The 18,020-nt window shown below is 36.8% G+C and overlaps 1 protein-coding gene across 4 annotated transcripts in view; it reads left to right on the top strand.

Moving 5' to 3' along the window:
• dysf (dysferlin, limb girdle muscular dystrophy 2B (autosomal recessive)) overlaps nucleotides 1-18,020 on the top strand; it is a 145,939-nt gene that overhangs the window by 36,561 nt on the left and 91,358 nt on the right. For all 4 annotated transcript variants that reach the window (XM_056461356.1, XM_056461357.1, XM_056461355.1 and 1 more), the window contains 10 exons: nucleotides 1,820-2,015; nucleotides 2,109-2,255; nucleotides 2,366-2,497; nucleotides 4,053-4,219; nucleotides 4,307-4,421; nucleotides 4,582-4,687; nucleotides 5,144-5,286; nucleotides 9,767-9,940; nucleotides 13,078-13,165; nucleotides 13,261-13,338. In XM_056461356.1, coding sequence (XP_056317331.1) covers nucleotides 1,820-2,015; nucleotides 2,109-2,255; nucleotides 2,366-2,497; nucleotides 4,053-4,219; nucleotides 4,307-4,421; nucleotides 4,582-4,687; nucleotides 5,144-5,286; nucleotides 9,767-9,940; nucleotides 13,078-13,165; nucleotides 13,261-13,338 — 1,346 coding nt within the window. The remainder of the gene's footprint in view (nucleotides 1-1,819; nucleotides 2,016-2,108; nucleotides 2,256-2,365; nucleotides 2,498-4,052; nucleotides 4,220-4,306; nucleotides 4,422-4,581; nucleotides 4,688-5,143; nucleotides 5,287-9,766; nucleotides 9,941-13,077; nucleotides 13,166-13,260; nucleotides 13,339-18,020) is intronic.

The raw sequence follows: 18,020 nt of genomic DNA, 5'->3' as shown, positions 1-18,020 counted from the left end.
TTCAAATTGACTACACTTATATTATGTTAATGGCCGTTTTTGCCCGATTGACTGCCATTATAGTGACATTTTTTAATTGCAAACCATGACACCATATAATCATGCTTTCTTGATTGCTGGTGGTTTTCCCTGTTGGGAAGAGGTCAAATGTGTCATTTTTACTGTTGATCATCATTTGGCAGCATTAGGCCTTTAGATAGGCCGGTGTAAACAAGTTTTTGGCTTTTATTTGGAGTTCTATGGAGTAAAACAGCAGATTATATTGTTTGTGCATACTGTAAATGCACTTGTTTATTGTGTTCTGAGAGTTGAGCTGCTTATTTAGATTTTCTCAGACATATCAAGGTAAGTGTGCAAAGGTCTCTCTCTCTCACACACACACTCACACACAGACTATAGACCTTTTTCTTAGAACACAAAATTACCTATTATGCTTTGCGTGTATGCACAAGGAGAATGCTAAGAACTTCCGGTCAGCAGCTGATGCGAATAAAAAGTCACATTTGGACAGCTATGAAACGATAATCTATTTTACCTGCTTTTAATGTCTTTGAACTAATACTGCTGTTGTTCAGCACCACCTCCTGGACTGGTTATTTTAAAAAATGCAATCTAATGGGAATGAAAACAACTGCTGCCAGGCATTTTCCCTCATTTTCAGATGGCATCTTGTGCCATTTAAATGAAGCCTTGTCATCGCTAAAGTCAACATTTTCTTTCTTTCAAAAATATAACCAACTTAAACAAATGTATTTACCAAAATGTTTGACACACACACACAGCCTACTGTACTGTCTCTCTAACACCATGATTGAATAAGCGGTATAGAGTTAAAAAAGTGGCATTTTGAAATGACAGAAAAACAAATAACATCGTAAATACTACACTATACAAACTAAATGAAACATAAACGGCTCCCGATTAGAATCAACATGCAAATCAGCCAGCAGAGTATCAGTACTGTACTTTTATTGGCCATTTTTTGAAATTGCATGGCTTACATACCTGCTAGTTTCATGTCAGTATTGCAGTTTGCTCTTATAATACAGTGAGGTATTGTTTGTGTCTGTGTGTTGGCATTGAAGAGCTGCGGAGTGCAGTTTAACAGCTGACAGGTCGGGAATATTGATGCTATATTTCAGCGTCTGATCTGATGGCAGACACTGAATTAGGAGAGCATTTTTCTCTCGCACTTGAACTGCATCTGACAGAAAGCATGACGGTTTTAACACGTCTTTCTTTCTAAATTAAGTCACTCCATAAGCCACTGAAAACAGTATTGACATCCAACACTGCTCTGGCTGATGACAATTCTTAATGGAAGTTCCAAGCAGCTTACCGTTTGTCACTATGGTGCCCTCCATGCAGCAACGATGAAAAGAGTCTATACTCCAAATAGAAGGCAGAAACTAAACTTTTTTTGCACTGAAACTAATAATCAACAGTAAAAATAAAAAAGTTACGTCCTCCCAACAGGCAAAACCCAAGAACAATCAAGAATGCATGATTATATGGTGTCATGTCATTATAATTGAAGTCCATTGGGTAAATACAACCACGAACATAATGGAAGGGTAGTAAATTTATTCAGTGTATTGTTGTTTATTGTAGCATTTTCCCAAAATATGTCAAAATAAGATTTGTCACCAAAAATCATTTCTTTTGTCAAACACAGAGAAAGTTGAGACCCAAAATTAACACTCAAAATTACCCCTGAGTGGGTAAAAACATCCCCATCAGTACATAAGGGTTAAGCATTTTGAGCCTCAAAAGTTTTATTTTGTTTAGATTTTTTCTTTCTCTTATGTCCCATCTTTAGTGAGGAACTCCCTGAGTTGGATAAATGGCCTTGTGTGACTCCACTGGATAAAGCTCTGAGGAATCTGCGCAAGATTAACATGCATCAGATAGTGCAAGCGGCCCTGGCGCTCAAACATGGACCAGAGACTGAATTGAGTGCAGTGCTGGAGCAGGCTGAGGACTGGACCCTGAGACTACGCTACCTCGCTGAGGAGGTGAAAGACATGTGGCTTGAACGTCTAAACTCTGTGCTACTTTCACCTGCTTCAAATAATCCTGAAAAGCTAAAAATCTTTTCTTTCTTCCAGCCCCAAAACAGTCTGCCAGATATAATAATCTGGATGCTTCAGGGAGACAGACGAGTGGCCTACCACAGAATCCCTGCCCATCAAGTTCTCTTTTCCTACGGTTACTGTGGCAAGCACTGTGGCCAACTTCAGACGGTTTTCATGAAGGTAAACAGACTCTTTGGATGAAAAACACACAGCGATGCTACAGTGGAAATGAGGAATGGAACCACAGGAGTACTGATAAATCTTTCTATCTCTGTGTGTAATGTGCTCAGTGTCCACAGGAAGATGGGGGATGTAGTAAAATCCCAGCTCAGCTCAGAATCAAGGTGTGGTTCGGTCTGACTGCTGATGTCAAATCTTTTAACCAGTTTGCAGAGGGCAAACTCTCTGTGTTTGCAGAAACGGTGAGTGTGCAGTTATGCTACTATTCAAGTCTCAAAAAGGGAAAAATATCCCTATGTTGGATTTATATATTTATAAAAATATGATATGGTTATAATCAAGAGTGCCATTTTCCTCAATATAAGAATAATTACAGTATATTACATAAAAGTTCAACAAACAGGTTTGTATTTATAATGTTTAACATACAATGTTGTCGGTGCCTCATTTCTTTCTGTTTCTCCAATGACTATTCCAAACACAGTCAATTACACTGTGCTGTTTGTTGTTCTCTTCAGCTAAAAATTTACTTTTGTTTCTAAATGGACATTTTGATATAAACGAACAAATCGTCTGAATTAACTATTTTTTGAATCACTCATTAAGACAGGGACTTTGGTGAGTTTGGTTGTATTTATTAAGTCATACTGTAGGTCTCAAATTCAATTCCTGGAGGGCTGCAGCTCTGCACAGTTTTGCTCCAACCCATATCCAACACAGCTGATCCAACTAATCAAGTGGTTCAAGACTGCTACTGTAGAGCCTAGTGCTGCATCTGCAATCACATACTTCTATACTATATAGTACGGTAAAACAGTAGGTGAGCCGAGTAATATGTCCGAATTCATAGTATTCGAAAGACAGTATGCGAGAAGTACCCGGATTCTAAAGTGAGCATCCGATAGGCGCTACGCTATCCCATGATGCCACAGGAGAAAATTCATGAATTGAAGTGAAGCGACATAACTGACGTGGGTAGGTCACATGATAATGACAAATTGCAGATGTCCAAGATCCACTTAGGGCTGTGCGGTTAATCTAATTGCATTTTTTTTTTTTTTTTTTTTTGCGATTTAATTTTATAGTCAAGCTTTAGCTCAGTATTCTGCATTGTAGGTACTTACTGCTAAAATGCAGTGAGTGTTAGTTAAAAAAAGGGAACTGAAAAGATATTAAATAACTGCAACTTTTATTCAAATTTGTTTATAAATATTCAGAAATAAAAATACAAATTTTTCTCTACAGCAAACAGTAGTGAGTTAATTGGTCTATTAATGCTTCTGGAGCAGCAGACGTTTTATTGTTGGCTTTCCGCGTAGTTTGGTCGTGCAATTCTCATTGTGCAGAACAAAAGTGTGCTCACTTAATTGCTAGTAAGACTGTCACACACAGACGGCACACGGTGGGAAAAATTAAATAGTACTTATAAATTTCATATAGCAGCCCCTTGCAATTAGCTAATTGCAACGTTTCAAATCGCGATTGTGATTCAATTTTATGAATCGCACATCACTAGTTCTACTCGTACTACTCACATTCATACTATATAGAAAGTACTTTTCTAACAGTTGTGTAGTAAATTCAATTTCAAATATAGTACTACTATAGTTGGATCACATGTTTGATTAGGGTTACAGCAAAACTGTGCAGAGCTACAGCCCTCCAGGAATTGAGTTTGAGACCTTTATATCAAGTCATCCTAAAAAATCTCACTAATATTGATATATAATGTTTGCATCAATATTGCACACTTATTTTAAAGCTATCCTTTTGAGCAAGATTTATTGTCATTTACAGTATGAGAACCAGACTAAACTAGCCCTGGTGGGGAACTGGGGTACGACAGGTCTGACTTACCCCAAGTTCAGTGATGTGACCGGCAGAATCAAACTGCCAAAGGAGAGCTTCAAACCTTCTTCAGGCTGGAGCTGGGCAGGAGAATGGTTCATCAGCCCAGAGAAAACGTGAGTACCATCTTATCATTAGAAGTGACATATGCATCATTAAACACCCTCTGCAACTGCATAACATGAGTTCGCCTTTGTGCCCAGGATGCTGTATGACGCTGATGCAGGTCATATAAGCTTTTTGGAGGAGGTGTTTGAAAATCAGTTGCGGTTGCCAGGAGGACAGTGGATTGGCATGCCGGAGGGGTACACAGATGTGGTCAGTGTGTATTTCAATCATAATAAACTGATGAATATTTAGTTCCCATGGTTATTATTACTATATACATTAGGTTATTATTTTGATGAGGTGTAGAGGAACAGTAAGTAAAGGGTATTGAAAAAAAACGAAATGTGTTTATGTCTCCACTGGGGGGCAGAATGGAGAAAAGGCCGTTCCTAAAGATGAGATCGAGTGTCCCCCTGGCTGGGTGTGGGAGGATATTGAGTGGAGCGAGGATCTGAAGCGTGCAGTGGATGATCAGGGTATGGAAACTTCTTCCCACACACATGAGCCATTGACGTTTTGCAGATCTTTTCTACAGAGTGGGCCATTTATATGAATACACCTTAATAAAATGGGAATGGTTGGTGATATTAGCGTCCTGTTTGTGGGACATTAGTATATGTGAGGGGGCTCATGAAAGAATAAATTTACGTTAAAACCAAGCACACCGTTGTTTTTCTTGTGAAATTCCCAATAAGTTTGATGTGTCACATGACTCTCTTCCTATTGAAAAAAACAAAAGTTGGATCCAAGAAGGCTGCCTTAAATATGGTCACCATGCTCGCATATACTAATGTGCCACAAACAAGACGTTAATATCACCAACCATTCCCATTTTATTAAAGTGTATCCATATAAGTGGCCCACCCTGTATGTACAAAATAATGTAGAGCAGAAGAAACGTGAATTTATAATAAATCTCCTTTTACCGATAGGCTGGGAGTATGGAATAACCCTCCCCCCGGACCGCCGGCCAAAGTCCTGGGTTCCGTCTGAGAAGATGTACCACACCAACCGCCGGAGACGCTGGATCAGACTCCGCCGTAGAGACATGCAGAAAATGGAGGCGCTGAGAAAAGTATGTCATCAGTCAAGAACAAAGTGTTGCTGCTTAGTTTGTTTTCAGTTTGAGCTGCATAATTAAGGGCCAGATTTACTAATGACTTGCATCAGCAGCACAAACCCTCTTTCGGGGTTACATGTACTAAAGACATGCAGAGAAAACTTTGCGATGAAAAAGAGTAGACGGTGAAATTAGCAGCTGACCCTTAACTATTGCATATGAATTTTGTAAAGGCTTGTTCACACCAAGGATTGACAGAGTGTACTATATACATCTATATATATTTTATTGTAAATATAAACCAACAGCAGAGTTCAGACCACAGCGTAAACAATATAGATGCAGAGAAACAATATTGTTGGGGTCACTTTCAGAAGCATATTTACAGGTAATAAATGATGATAAAACACTAATAGCCAGTCAGAATCCACTGAAGCATAACATTCTTGCAGAATTTAAAGCTACACACAACATTGTGGAGATGCAACCTGCTTGATATTAAAGCCCTGTTTTTTTAAGATTATTTAAAGGTAATGACTATCTTGAATACATGATATGATAAAAATTGACATTACATGGAAGCTATGCATGCCAGGGTAGAAAATTGAAGATTAAAATAAAAGCAACTAAAGTTTGCAGTGGTAGTTACATCTTTACAAACTCCTTTCAAATAGTTGGGGGAACAAGTTTTTTAAAATTCTATTTCATTGACTGCAGTTTGCTAAATTATCTACATCTACTCTGCTTCTTTGCAACATAATTTGCGTTCCGTTTGACATGATGAAAAATGAGCTGCTGCGTCTGTATTCTTTTTATTTGTGCATCCTTAGTGGCTCATTCACAGAACTTTCTACTCCCGTTGGTGCTTTATTGGGAATGTACAGTTGAAGTCAGAATTATTAGCCCCCCTTTGAATTTTTTCTTCTTTTTAAAATATTTCCCAAATGATGTTTAACAAAGCAAGGAAATTTTCACAGTATGCCTGATAATATTTTTTCTTCTGGAGAAAGTCTTATTTGTTTTATTTCGGCTAGAACAAAAGCAGTTTTTATTTTTTTAAAACCATTTTAAGGTCAAAATTATTAGCCCCTTTAAGCTAATTTTTTTATAGTCTACAGAACAAACCATCGTTATACAATAACTTGGCTAATTACCCTAACCTGCCTAGTTAACCTTATTAACCTAGTTAAGTCTTTAAATGTCACTTTAAGCTGTATAGAAGTGTCTTGAAAAATATATAGTCAAATAATATTTTCTGTCATCATGGGAAAGATATATAAATCAGTTATTAGAAATGAACTATTAAAACTATTATGTTTAGAAATGTGTTGAAAAAAATCTTCTCTTCGTTAAACAGAAATTGGGGGAAAAAATAAGCGGGGCTATAATTCAGGGGGGCTAATAATTCTGACTTCAACTGTACTCTAGTTTGCCCTGTTTATTAAATCTTTTTGACCCGTGTGATCATAGACCATTGAACAGTGTACCGTATTTTGTGATTCTTTTTTTTCACTTATTTAGGCTCTTGAATTGAATTATGGGACCTTGACCTTTTCTCCAAAAGCTTATAATGTTTAAAAGTTAGAAAAATTGTCTTTTATTGATATTTTAAGGTGGTTCATTCCGCTGTGGCAACACCTGATGAATAAAGGAACTAAGCCGAAGGAAAATGAATGAATGAATGAAAGATATTTTTAATAGTTTGAAGTGATATATTGTCTGGGTTGATGTTGTAAATGACAGAACAACCTGGTAATAACCTGGTCAGTACATTTTCTGTTATTTTACAAACTTAGTTCTCTATATATTGTTTCTTTAAAAAAGTTTAAAACTTTTTTCTCAAAAACTGTCAAACTACCAAAATGCCAATGGAATTCTCTCTGTTAAAACTGTTGAGTTGAATTTTTTTTAACATCAAAAGCGGACAGAGCAAAAATAAAACTTCCTTAATGCAATTCACATCTGTAAATAAACAGAAAACACATGAGAATAACAAAATACAGAACCTGTTAATTAACAGAAATATTTTACAGTGCAGATCCTAATCCTACAAGCATCCTAATGTCATCCATTGTGTATAACAATGTTTAGATATTTAAACATATACTACATACTTTCCTCTCATTAACAAACTTAACACACAACAAAAACATTATAAATATTTGTTTCATGTGTCTTAAAATGAAGTTAGCTGTACGTACTGTAAAAGTTTACCTAATCGTATCATTTGTTTGATTTACCTGTCAATAATGTCTCATTGTCAGAACTAATATGTTTTTAATGACAGATTAAGTCTTTTCAGAATCAACTGATTATCATGAGCTCAATTTTAAACAATTAAAGTATATTTTAAATATCTAGCATCAAATCATGAACCTCTATTTTCAGTCAGAGAAATAACTTTGTTTTGTATTGAAAGTGACTTTATAAATGAAGGATCTTGGCCCAAGCTTCCTTTGGTTCTCTTGGATTGTGGGGGATTCTGTTAAAGCTCAAGGTGGCGTGCCATAAAAAAGCTCTGTGTAGTCTCAGGAGGTCTTCCCCGTCCCTGAACACATCTGCTGAGGGGCCGATGGAGCTTGAGAGGACACCTAATTAATCATGCCATCTGAGAATAATCTGAAATCAATCCCACACCTCTAATCCACTTGGCAGGAAAAACTCTGGTCCAACTTTAAAGTCCAGCCGCAAATATGCTTAATGTTCATCATCTGTGTGTGAAGGGTGTGTGTGTGTGTGAGAGAGAGAGATAAACAGCCTTTGTCTGAGAAAGGCTTCATCCACATGAGCAAACAAGCATGGTTTCTTAATAAAAGATCAAAAAATAAATTCTTGAGATCTCTGAACAACATCAGCGTATTTGTTTTTTAGTCATTGAGACATTGGGCTTCATTTATGAAACATGAACAGATGAAATTAGTGTTAAATTGTCAGTAAATACATTCTTACATAAATTGTCACATTTAATTTAATGCAACTGTTTACATAAGAATGGATTTATGAGTGATTTACATGGCTATTTGTTCTGCTCGTGTTTCATGAATGAAGCTCAGTGTGTTTATATTTGCCAAATTTAAGTTTGGTAAGTGTGTATGACAGTGGTTTGGTACAAATGGTGGTTTCAATTATATGATTTACTTCAAATGATTTTTTAAAACTATTTAGACAGCTAAATGTATAAAAGTGTGTTTTACACTGCCATTCAAAAGCTTATAGGACATTCTACCAGAAACGTACATTATCTGGACCTGAAATAAAAATATACAGTGAAGAAAAAGTATTTCATCCCAAAAATGTCTAAAATGGACTGATGGTTCATTTCTATGAGTTGTTCTGTAAAGGAATATGTCATTCATTTGGGTCTCAGATTTATTTTCTTTATTAAAAACATTTTACAAATGTACAAACCCTGTTCTCAGCCCAACTGAACCTACAGCTTTAATAGTTTGTTACGCTAAAAACTTTTATTTAGAAAAAAAACTTCAGACTACAGTCATCAAATGAAATGAGTGTAGTTAACTCAATTTACTGAAAGTTAATTTTACTAATTTAAAAAGAATTTTGAACTTTAAAGGTAATTAGTTAATTAAATACCTCATTACTTCAACTTAAATGGAGTAAGTTCACAGTACTCATATAATTCATTGTGTAGAATCGGCATTGAGCCGTCGACTGAAGAGAGTGCTCTGACTGGGTATTTAGCATCAATTTCATTGCATTGATGTATACATGAATAAGTAAATGTTGATAATTGACATGTTATTTTTCACTGCAACGGAGATAATGTTTTTAAAAGTGAAGGAAAGTATTTGTTATGGGGTTAATTACAGTATATTGAAACGAAAATGAGATTGTTTTTATATATTGAGTGGCCGTCTAACAAATGACGGAATGTAATTGACTGTGGGATAAAAGGATGGAGTGAGAAGATTGTGCCACATACTGAGACAGGCGTTGTGCCAAAACATCTGTGTTTTGTGTCCTCTAAGAATGTAAGATAAAGCTATAGAAAGTAATTATTTAATGAGTGTGAATCATGACCTTCTGAATAATATTATTGACAAGATTAACAAACCAAAAACAGCTTAAAAACCATGAGCGTGCAATGCAAACTTCATTACTGTTTATTATTAAAAACAAATAAGACTAATAAGATGCAAAGGCAAATACCTAATTTTATATACAGATATAATACAGTCCTAAACTTCTTAGAGTCACTAAAATCAGTCGTCCTCATGGTGGCACTCTTTGAGCATGAATTCAGAAATTTCTCTTGTGGTACTTTCTGTCTTTCTACTGCATTAGATAACTTTAATTCCTTACTAATCCTTTCCTCATGAATCTTAAAGTCCCGATGTCTGCTATATGTCGTTTTTTGTGCACCTCTGGTTAGGCTCATACCAGAACGTGCATATTAAAAAAACCCTTTGAAAATAAACAAGTTGAGTTATATAAATGTGTCTTTGTAATTCTGTGTGTGCTTTCTCTCCTACAGCAGCGGCCAGACGAGTCCGAGCGTGAGGGTTGGGAATATGCCTCTTTATTTGGCTGGAAGTTTCACCTCAAGCAGAAGAAAACCGACTTGTTCCGTCGCCGGCGCTGGAGACGTCGAATGGAGCCATTAGAAAAGACGGGGCCGGCGGCCATCTTTGCCTTGGAGTGTTCGCTGGTAATGAGGGCTGACTATTTGAGTGATGTGGAGCTGGAATTGGGGTGAGATTTAGACAGAGAGACTGGAAAGGAAAGTGGTGGGAGAGAATCAAACAAGGGTGAGATGCAATTTAGACGAAGCGAAGGCGAGAATGGGTGTGGAGGGCTTTGAGTTTGGACAAATCGGAGGTGCTGAGAGAGACTGGGCAAGCAACGTGGAATCAGCCTGGTAAAATAAGGGCATCGTGGGATATCGTTTACAGGGAGACAGTGATGGAACAGTGAGTGTGAAAGACGGCGTATGCATAAAGCCTTGTTAGTATGCTTATTCTCTTACGCATAGTCTGGTCCTCTGGGTGCATTGTTACAGATCTATTCCAGGCTGCTTTGGCATAAGATGTCATGTGGTCTTGGCTGGGTTGATAATTGAGAGTTGATGAGGGTCTGGAATGGATCCATGGGCCAAGTGAAAGGCCTCAGTGCTTCGCAGAGGTGAACTGAAATAATCGTTTGCTCTAACTAGACACCTGAAAGTTGGACCAAGAGGCTTCAAGTATAAGCATCAAATATGGATTTTAGACAAATTGAATGGTATCTGTATGATGAAGAGTGTTTAATCTAGATTTTTGTTTCTCGGTAGCATATATATATATATGTTCATGAAATGTTCATAAATGAAAGTTAAACTGCCGAGAAATTAAAGATGAAACACTCAAAATTACATGAGACTCTGCAGGAAACGTGAATAGTCTGGTGACGCAACATTCAAAAAGCACTTCACGTAATTATATTATTGTCTTATTCAGATTAAGGCAAATAACTACTACTGATGTCCATGTAAACGTAGTCAGTTGTCTTCAAAGTAAGTGAAAGATGCAGATGGGCATCCTGCTGGTTTAATTAAGAAGGGCACTTTTTTGTCAGACGGCTCACCGGTTTGACTTTCATTCATTCACCGTCATTCATTTTAAAAAGCACCCGGTCCATTTTATTTGTATATATTTTACTGGAACGCATTAACTCTACAGGTGCCTAATAGTTAGCTGTGAAGCTAACGTTAATCATATTATTCCCTCTAGTGAACGCATAAAAATCATCATAATTTACTCGAGTGCACGCCCCCTTAATAGATCCTGGTGGGGCGCACCCCACAGTTTGAAACACCTGACTTAAGCCTGGTTTATACTTCTGCGTCAAGTGATCTGCGTGACCCATGGCGCATGCAACAGGTGTAGCTGTGCATTCATACTTCTGCGCGCTGTTTCTGTTGCTCTTTGATAACACTTCTAAAATGCTAGTTGGCAGTGAGGTGTTTATGTTCCTCTGTTTCGAGTTTCTTCGCTGGTGTTGTTTGTTCTGAACGCTTCCTTAATGTACAAGTGGTTCAAACTCTTTGAGGCAGGAACCGGCAGACGTGCAACAACTTTGACCATAATGTAAACACAAAACAAAACTTTCCATCCGGAGCTCCTTCATGAGTATCAGCCTTTTAGAGTATTTAGAGCCTTTTACCTGCATTTCGTTGCCTTGTACTTGTACATGTGTGATGACAATAAATTGAATCTAATCTAATCTAATTACATAGAGCAGGGGTCACTAACCCTGTTTCTGGAGAGCTACCTTCCTGCAGATTTCAGTTGCAACCCTGATCAAACACATCACATTAGGACCTGAAGCAGCACTTGAAAGCTCTAAAGGTTTTTTCCTTCACTTTCGTCAATTGGTGAAATTTGTTCCTCACCACAGTGGCCACTGGCTTGCTTGGTTGGGACTTGTGGAGCTGCGAATCGATAGATTTGCTCTTCAGTGTTTGGACTTCCAGCAGTGAAAATTAAACCAATTTAAACTAAACTGAACTTAAACTCTGAAAACTGAACTGACAGTTTAAATTTACTAGAATTTCTATGTTAAGCTGCTTTGACACACTCTAGATTGTAAAAGCGCTATAGAAATAAAGGTTAATTAAATTGTATAATATCAGACAGTTGTGTTTGGTCAGGGATGCAACTGAAATCTGGATAAAAAGAGCTCTCCAGGAACAGGGTTGTGACCCCTGACGTAGAATATTGAAGATAAAATTATTCACTAGAATGTCATAGAAGATTGATTTTTCTTTAATACAAATAATAAATAGGATTTTAAGATGAATTAGTTACCCAGAATAAATTGGATTTCATTTTTCATCATTATAAAAGAAAGGCACTTGTATTACAAACTGTTTCAATAAAAGGGACCAGACTGTTCACTGTGCCATATACGAGCTGTTTAGTTTGAATCAATTTACTAGAATCAATCAGAATTTCCAGCATTCGACATGAAAGATAGAGAGCAGTTTAAAATGAACCAATTTACTAGAATGAATCAAACTCTACACTGTGACAAATGAGAGAGCCATTTAGGATCAATTTAATCAATGAATTAGACTTTTGACTGATACGTATGAAAGATGGAGAGTGGTCTGAAGTGAACTGATCCACTATATATTCCCTAAAACGGATTCCCTAAAATGAGTTACTTCTCTCGGATATGAGCCTTTTAGGATGAGTGATTCACTAGAATGAATCAGACATTTCTCAAAGCAGGTTTTGATTATCCCTTGGCTTTCTTGGTGTTAAAACCTGCATGTGTGACTGGTGTGCCATGAAAAATATCAGTTCTGTGTATTTGGATGCTCTGCACCACAACTTGTTAAAATTGAAGTCTTGTTTTAGAGGGCACATTGGAGGGTGTGTTTCTTTACTTATTTTTTTTTCTCCAAAACCGTACAAGGGTATTGGGTTATGTAAACATAGTGAGCCGCAAATGACATAGCAGTTTTAGTTTGGTTAAGAGACATCATCTGGCATTTTATTCAGAGAAGGTCAGGATTTTTGCATGTGTCAAAATGATATTCGAGTGTCTTGGGATGGCGACACGTAATCACTTCATTCCAGTGGTTTGTGGCGCTTATACAGTTGCTCTTTCCACAACTGACAGCAAAGTCATCATTAACACATACTCTGTTTACTCTTTTGGTTGTAATATTGTGATCTGATCCAACATGAATGCCTTGTCTTGTCCAGACGCCAAAAATGCCAACATATGCGAGTCTGCTGTTTACATTGACAGAACATTGTGTGTCTCACAGTGTTTTTGTTTGTTCCTTTTTGTCAACAGAGCAGCGTTACTGATGAAAAAAATGATGATAAGTCAGTCACTACGACGTTTGGTGTCAGCCGGCCAACCATCTCCTGCTTCTTCGATAGTGAGTCGATGCCGGTTTTCTCTGCTCATTTCAAATACAGGCACATTTAAAGGATGGCTAAGACAAGACTGATGTTTTTATTTATGATTATTCAGGTGGGACCCTGTATCATTTGCGTTGTTACTTGTATCAGGCCAGAGACTTGCTGGCGATGGACAAGGACAGTTTCTCAGGTGAGCGTAAAGTACTGCTTTAATTGTGACTTTTATAGAAAACACAAATGTAAATCAAGGTTGTGTGTCTACATACATACTTGCGCATATATATATATATATATATATATATATATATATATATATATATATATATATATATATATATATATATATATATATATATATATATACACACACACACACACAACAGTTCTGTCTGGTTCTTGAATCTGATTGGCTGATAGTCATGCGATATTGTCTAAATAACAGCACTCATCCAGCCTCTTCACCCTTGTGTATTACTCTACCCACATACAGCAACAAGCAGAGGATACTCTACAGTTTGACAAATATTGCTGGTGATCACAATGTACTTTTGAGGCTTTTTAGTCGAGAATGTAGTTGTTTAGATTGCAACTTTGCAGTTTATTCATAAGGATAGGGCCTGTTTTAAATATTTATAATTTCTGAGAGACAACACGTCGACGGCTATTAGCCTGTCATTAGCTATGTTTCCATCCACCTATTTTTATGCGCATTTTGGATAACAGTTGATGGAAACGCCATGATACGCATAAATTTTAAAAATGCGCATAAACTTATGCACATAACTGATTAGGATGAACTTTTTAATCTATAAGAAAAGATGTGCATAAACTACGATAGAAACACTTTTACCGCACAAATTTCAGTATGCAGATTAAGAAAGATCATGTGTTTTTGTTATAAGAGATCATGTGATGATAAAAATGTGTATGAATGGACAAACCAGCAGGCTGAGCACATTGTAAACCATCTGAACTGTTGTTTTGGTCATTCTAAAACGCCTTACCATTTAAGTATTAGTGTTATTATATTATTAATGACCTCCAGAATCAAGAGCATCTGTGCTCCGCATCTGACACCTTCAAACGCCACCGCACGTTCACTGTGTGTCAGGATTTCCCTTTGAGGCGCAAGTCATTTATTAGATAAAGAAGAGGCAGCCGCTGCGAATTCAGTTTTTACTGTTGATATTTGGCGCCAGTTAATCAGGAACTGACGATTTTGTTCGCTTTGACTCGTTGGATGGAAATGCTGCTTTATTTGCACGTCTTTAATGCGATAATCCAGTTTTGCGCATAAAGTTCATTCACATTTTTGGATGGAAACCACACATTTTTGGATAGATGTCCATCCACAAGAGGGTGACAAAGACCGCATAATAAGCCCTCAGAAAAGAAAAACTGTGTAATGTCTAACTACAGCTGATCAAATCATTATTAAACATGCAAGTGGCATTCTAAATTGATCTCTCTCTTTTGCATGTTGTAGTGCTGTATTTATACCATAGTAATTGTTGTGTATTGAGTGTGAGATGGGACTCGCATATCAGGAATGTATGTATTTTGTATTGGCCACTCTTTGTATAACCCTGAGTTACTTTTTGGTTGGCCTTATCACAAACACAACAGTAATCTGGTAGTGTTACTGCTGCAGAGAAATACTGGGAAATCTCTGTAGACTGATGGCATTTCATTCTGTTCAGCCTTATAATCTAAAAATGTAAGCAAAACTCATCTGTTTTGTCATCACATTAGACATTATGCTAGAGAATCATTAAAACACTAGCTCTAAAATGACATCCGTGAAGTAGCAACGGTTTCTGCTGTTCTGACGTCAGCTGCAGATGAATGGCGGCAGTTCCTCTTACAAAAGGGTTTTTAGACTCTCGTGTTTGATTTTCTTTTTTATATACACGATTATGCTGTCGAACTGTTGTATAAATGCAAAATCACACCAATCTCTCTTATTTTGTCAAAAGCTTTCACATTTAACATATTCACAAACTTTCAGGCAATGTATGTAAGCAGTGCAATATGGCTGGATATCGGCACTGGTGGGACACTAAAGCGCTCAGCCTGTGGCCTCATGGCAATGCACGCCTCCCACCAGTGCCGATATACAGCCATATTGCACTGCTTCATACATACATACATACATACATTGCCTGAAAGTTTGTGAATATGTTCAATGTAAAAGCTTTCAACTAAATAAGAGAGATTGGTCACACTTTATTTTAAGGTACAGTTCTCGCTTTCAACAAACCATTAATTAAGACTTTTAGCTCAATAAAATACTAATTGGCTGCTTAATAATAGTTAGTAAGGTAGTAATATGGGTAGTATTAGGGATGTAGAATTACATCAATACAATATACGTAATAATAAGCAACCAATATCTTAATAATAAGCATGCTTATAAGCTACTAGTTAATGGTGAGAATTGGTCCCTATACTAAACTTGTTTGTTCTAAACAGTTAATCCGATGCTTTCCTTCAGAATAATCTTCCATGTTCTGCAGATACTTCAGTTTTCCATCAGTGACTGTTTGATTTGACATCTATTAAACACAACTATTAAAAAAGTACACTTGTAGTCAGGATGAAGATGTCAAGAATTTATTTCTTTTTTTATTTCTATATATATTTGCATTTAGTACTGCTCATCAAAAATAATAGAAGATAGTTGCATGTTTCAGTTAATTTTCGTTCACTCATGTGGGCACATATATAGTGTCATGATAATGCATAATAATGCCCAATTCCAGTTCTACCCCTTACCCCTACCCCTGGTTTTGCATGTTCACATGGTGTAGGGGTGTCCCAATTCTCTTTAGCTTGAAGGTGCAGGGCTAAGGGGAAGGTCTAGATAGCCCTTGAAACAGAGATTTTTCCAGGACCACACTCGAAACCAATGAGTACAAAGATTTTCAGAATACACCAGCTACAACCACAACATGGCTACATACGAGAGTCAGAGGATACATAAATGAGTATATTTTGGCATTAAGAAGTTTTAAAACAAACAAGCATGTGTTTTAATACATTCATAATGGCGTTTATGTTTTACGGTCATGCATTTAAAATAAAAACCGCTAAATTTTGCTGTCTGTAATCAATAATAACTCCTGTATAGTAGTCCCACAACATACTGATACTCGATGACACTCGAATACCCTGTCATTAATGTCTAGTGGCTGGGAATGACCTTTTTACAGTGTCTGGCATAATGCTAATGTTGTTGTCTTGTGTTTACATTTATGTATATGGCCACAATATAAATGCACAGTACAGTTATGAGCTTACTGCCACATCGTCCTGATAACATAATAACGTTGCCATTGGTGATTTCCTGAAGATAAATACCAAAAAACAATGCAACTGGAAAAACTACAGCAGTCGCCATCGTCCATCTCATACTGTATGAAGTAAGGGCTCACGAAGACATATGATGATGTGTGCTGGTGTTGTAGTGGTGTCCCACTTGATAGGGGTACATTTTCAAGCCCTTTCCCTTCACACTTTGTTTCAAGGGCCAATGGCCAAGGTGAAGGGGTAAAAAAAAAATAATTGGGATTGGGCCTAAAGCTGTTAGTATGAATGGCTCTTTACAGATTCTGAACATTTGCAGTTTTAATTCATAAATAAAAAACCTATAAAAAATAAAAATTATTTCAAAGGTTCCAAAGTTTTGAATTTTACCTCATTTTTATTAAGTAAAATCTGATCAAAATATTGAAATATACACCTCATTTATTTATTTTGTTAAGCAGCCACATATCCTGCACTGTGACCCCTAAGATCCTGAATTTGGGGTTATTTGCATGAGATTCTGGGTAATATAACTCTTCTGAATGCAGCAATAGCATGACATTAAGACACACAGCAGGCATCTGCAAAATCTGCTTTATAAAACATTTACTACAATACCACATGGCACCACAAGACCTCTGCCAGTTGCAGTGACATTTTGCTCAAGTTAACATAAAGTAAGATACACAATTCCAGGTCATGTGGTGGCACAAAGTGAGGTCAGTGGGTTGTCCTAATGTGAAGCATATTGAGAGAGAGAGAGAGAGAAAAGGGTAATGGCAGAATTACAATTATATGAATTTCTGTAGAAATAATAAAAAGGTCACCATTTCATGGAATTATAGGAACATTTTATAAATAACAAAATCATAAAAGAAGTCTTTTGAGATGTAATGGTAGACGAACCGTAACTGAGCTTACGTCAGGAGGGGTGAAATATTGTGCCTGGCACAGATTGGACCAAAGCAGTTTGGGTCAAGTGTATCCCAGTGAGAAGTAAAATGAAGTCAATTTATGAGAGATGACGTTGGCAGCAATGATGTAAAAAATGACATTTGTATAGAGAAGATGAGGTATATAGAGTAAAACTAATCAAGTATGAGTTATGACCTGGTGGTAGGCATGAGTTTTGATGCTGTTGCAGGTTTGAATCTGGCTTGCAACGTCTTCCATTCACACACTGTTCTCTTTGAATCTTAAAACGTTAAAAAGGCTAATCAAAGTATGCTGAAGTTGTTTCGCTGCCATTTTTTTCCTTTTTGATTTACTGGTGTTAGATTTATTTAACCAAACTCATTTTTCACAAGAAATAGTCTTCCATGACTTGTGTCCTTGGAAAGTATCAAAACAAGTGCAGATGAAGTATGTGTGCACTAGATGTTCTTTTTTATTTTTTTAGATTTATTTTAGATGCACGTGGCATTTTGTTGGGTTAGAGGAAGGGATTTAGCTTTAGGATTGTGGCTAGAGCAGCAGATGCTGATGTCAAGCGTCTGAACGCACATCAGGTGAAACGTTTTCGCAGTTGTTGATGGAAGGAGAAGTGCTTCATCTTCTTTATAATCG

Source organism: Danio aesculapii, chromosome 7 (genome assembly GCF_903798145.1).
Source record: "Danio aesculapii chromosome 7, fDanAes4.1, whole genome shotgun sequence".
Classification (NCBI taxonomy): Eukaryota; Metazoa; Chordata; class Actinopteri; order Cypriniformes; family Danionidae; genus Danio; species Danio aesculapii.
This window is presented reverse-complemented; position numbering and strand designations above follow the sequence as displayed.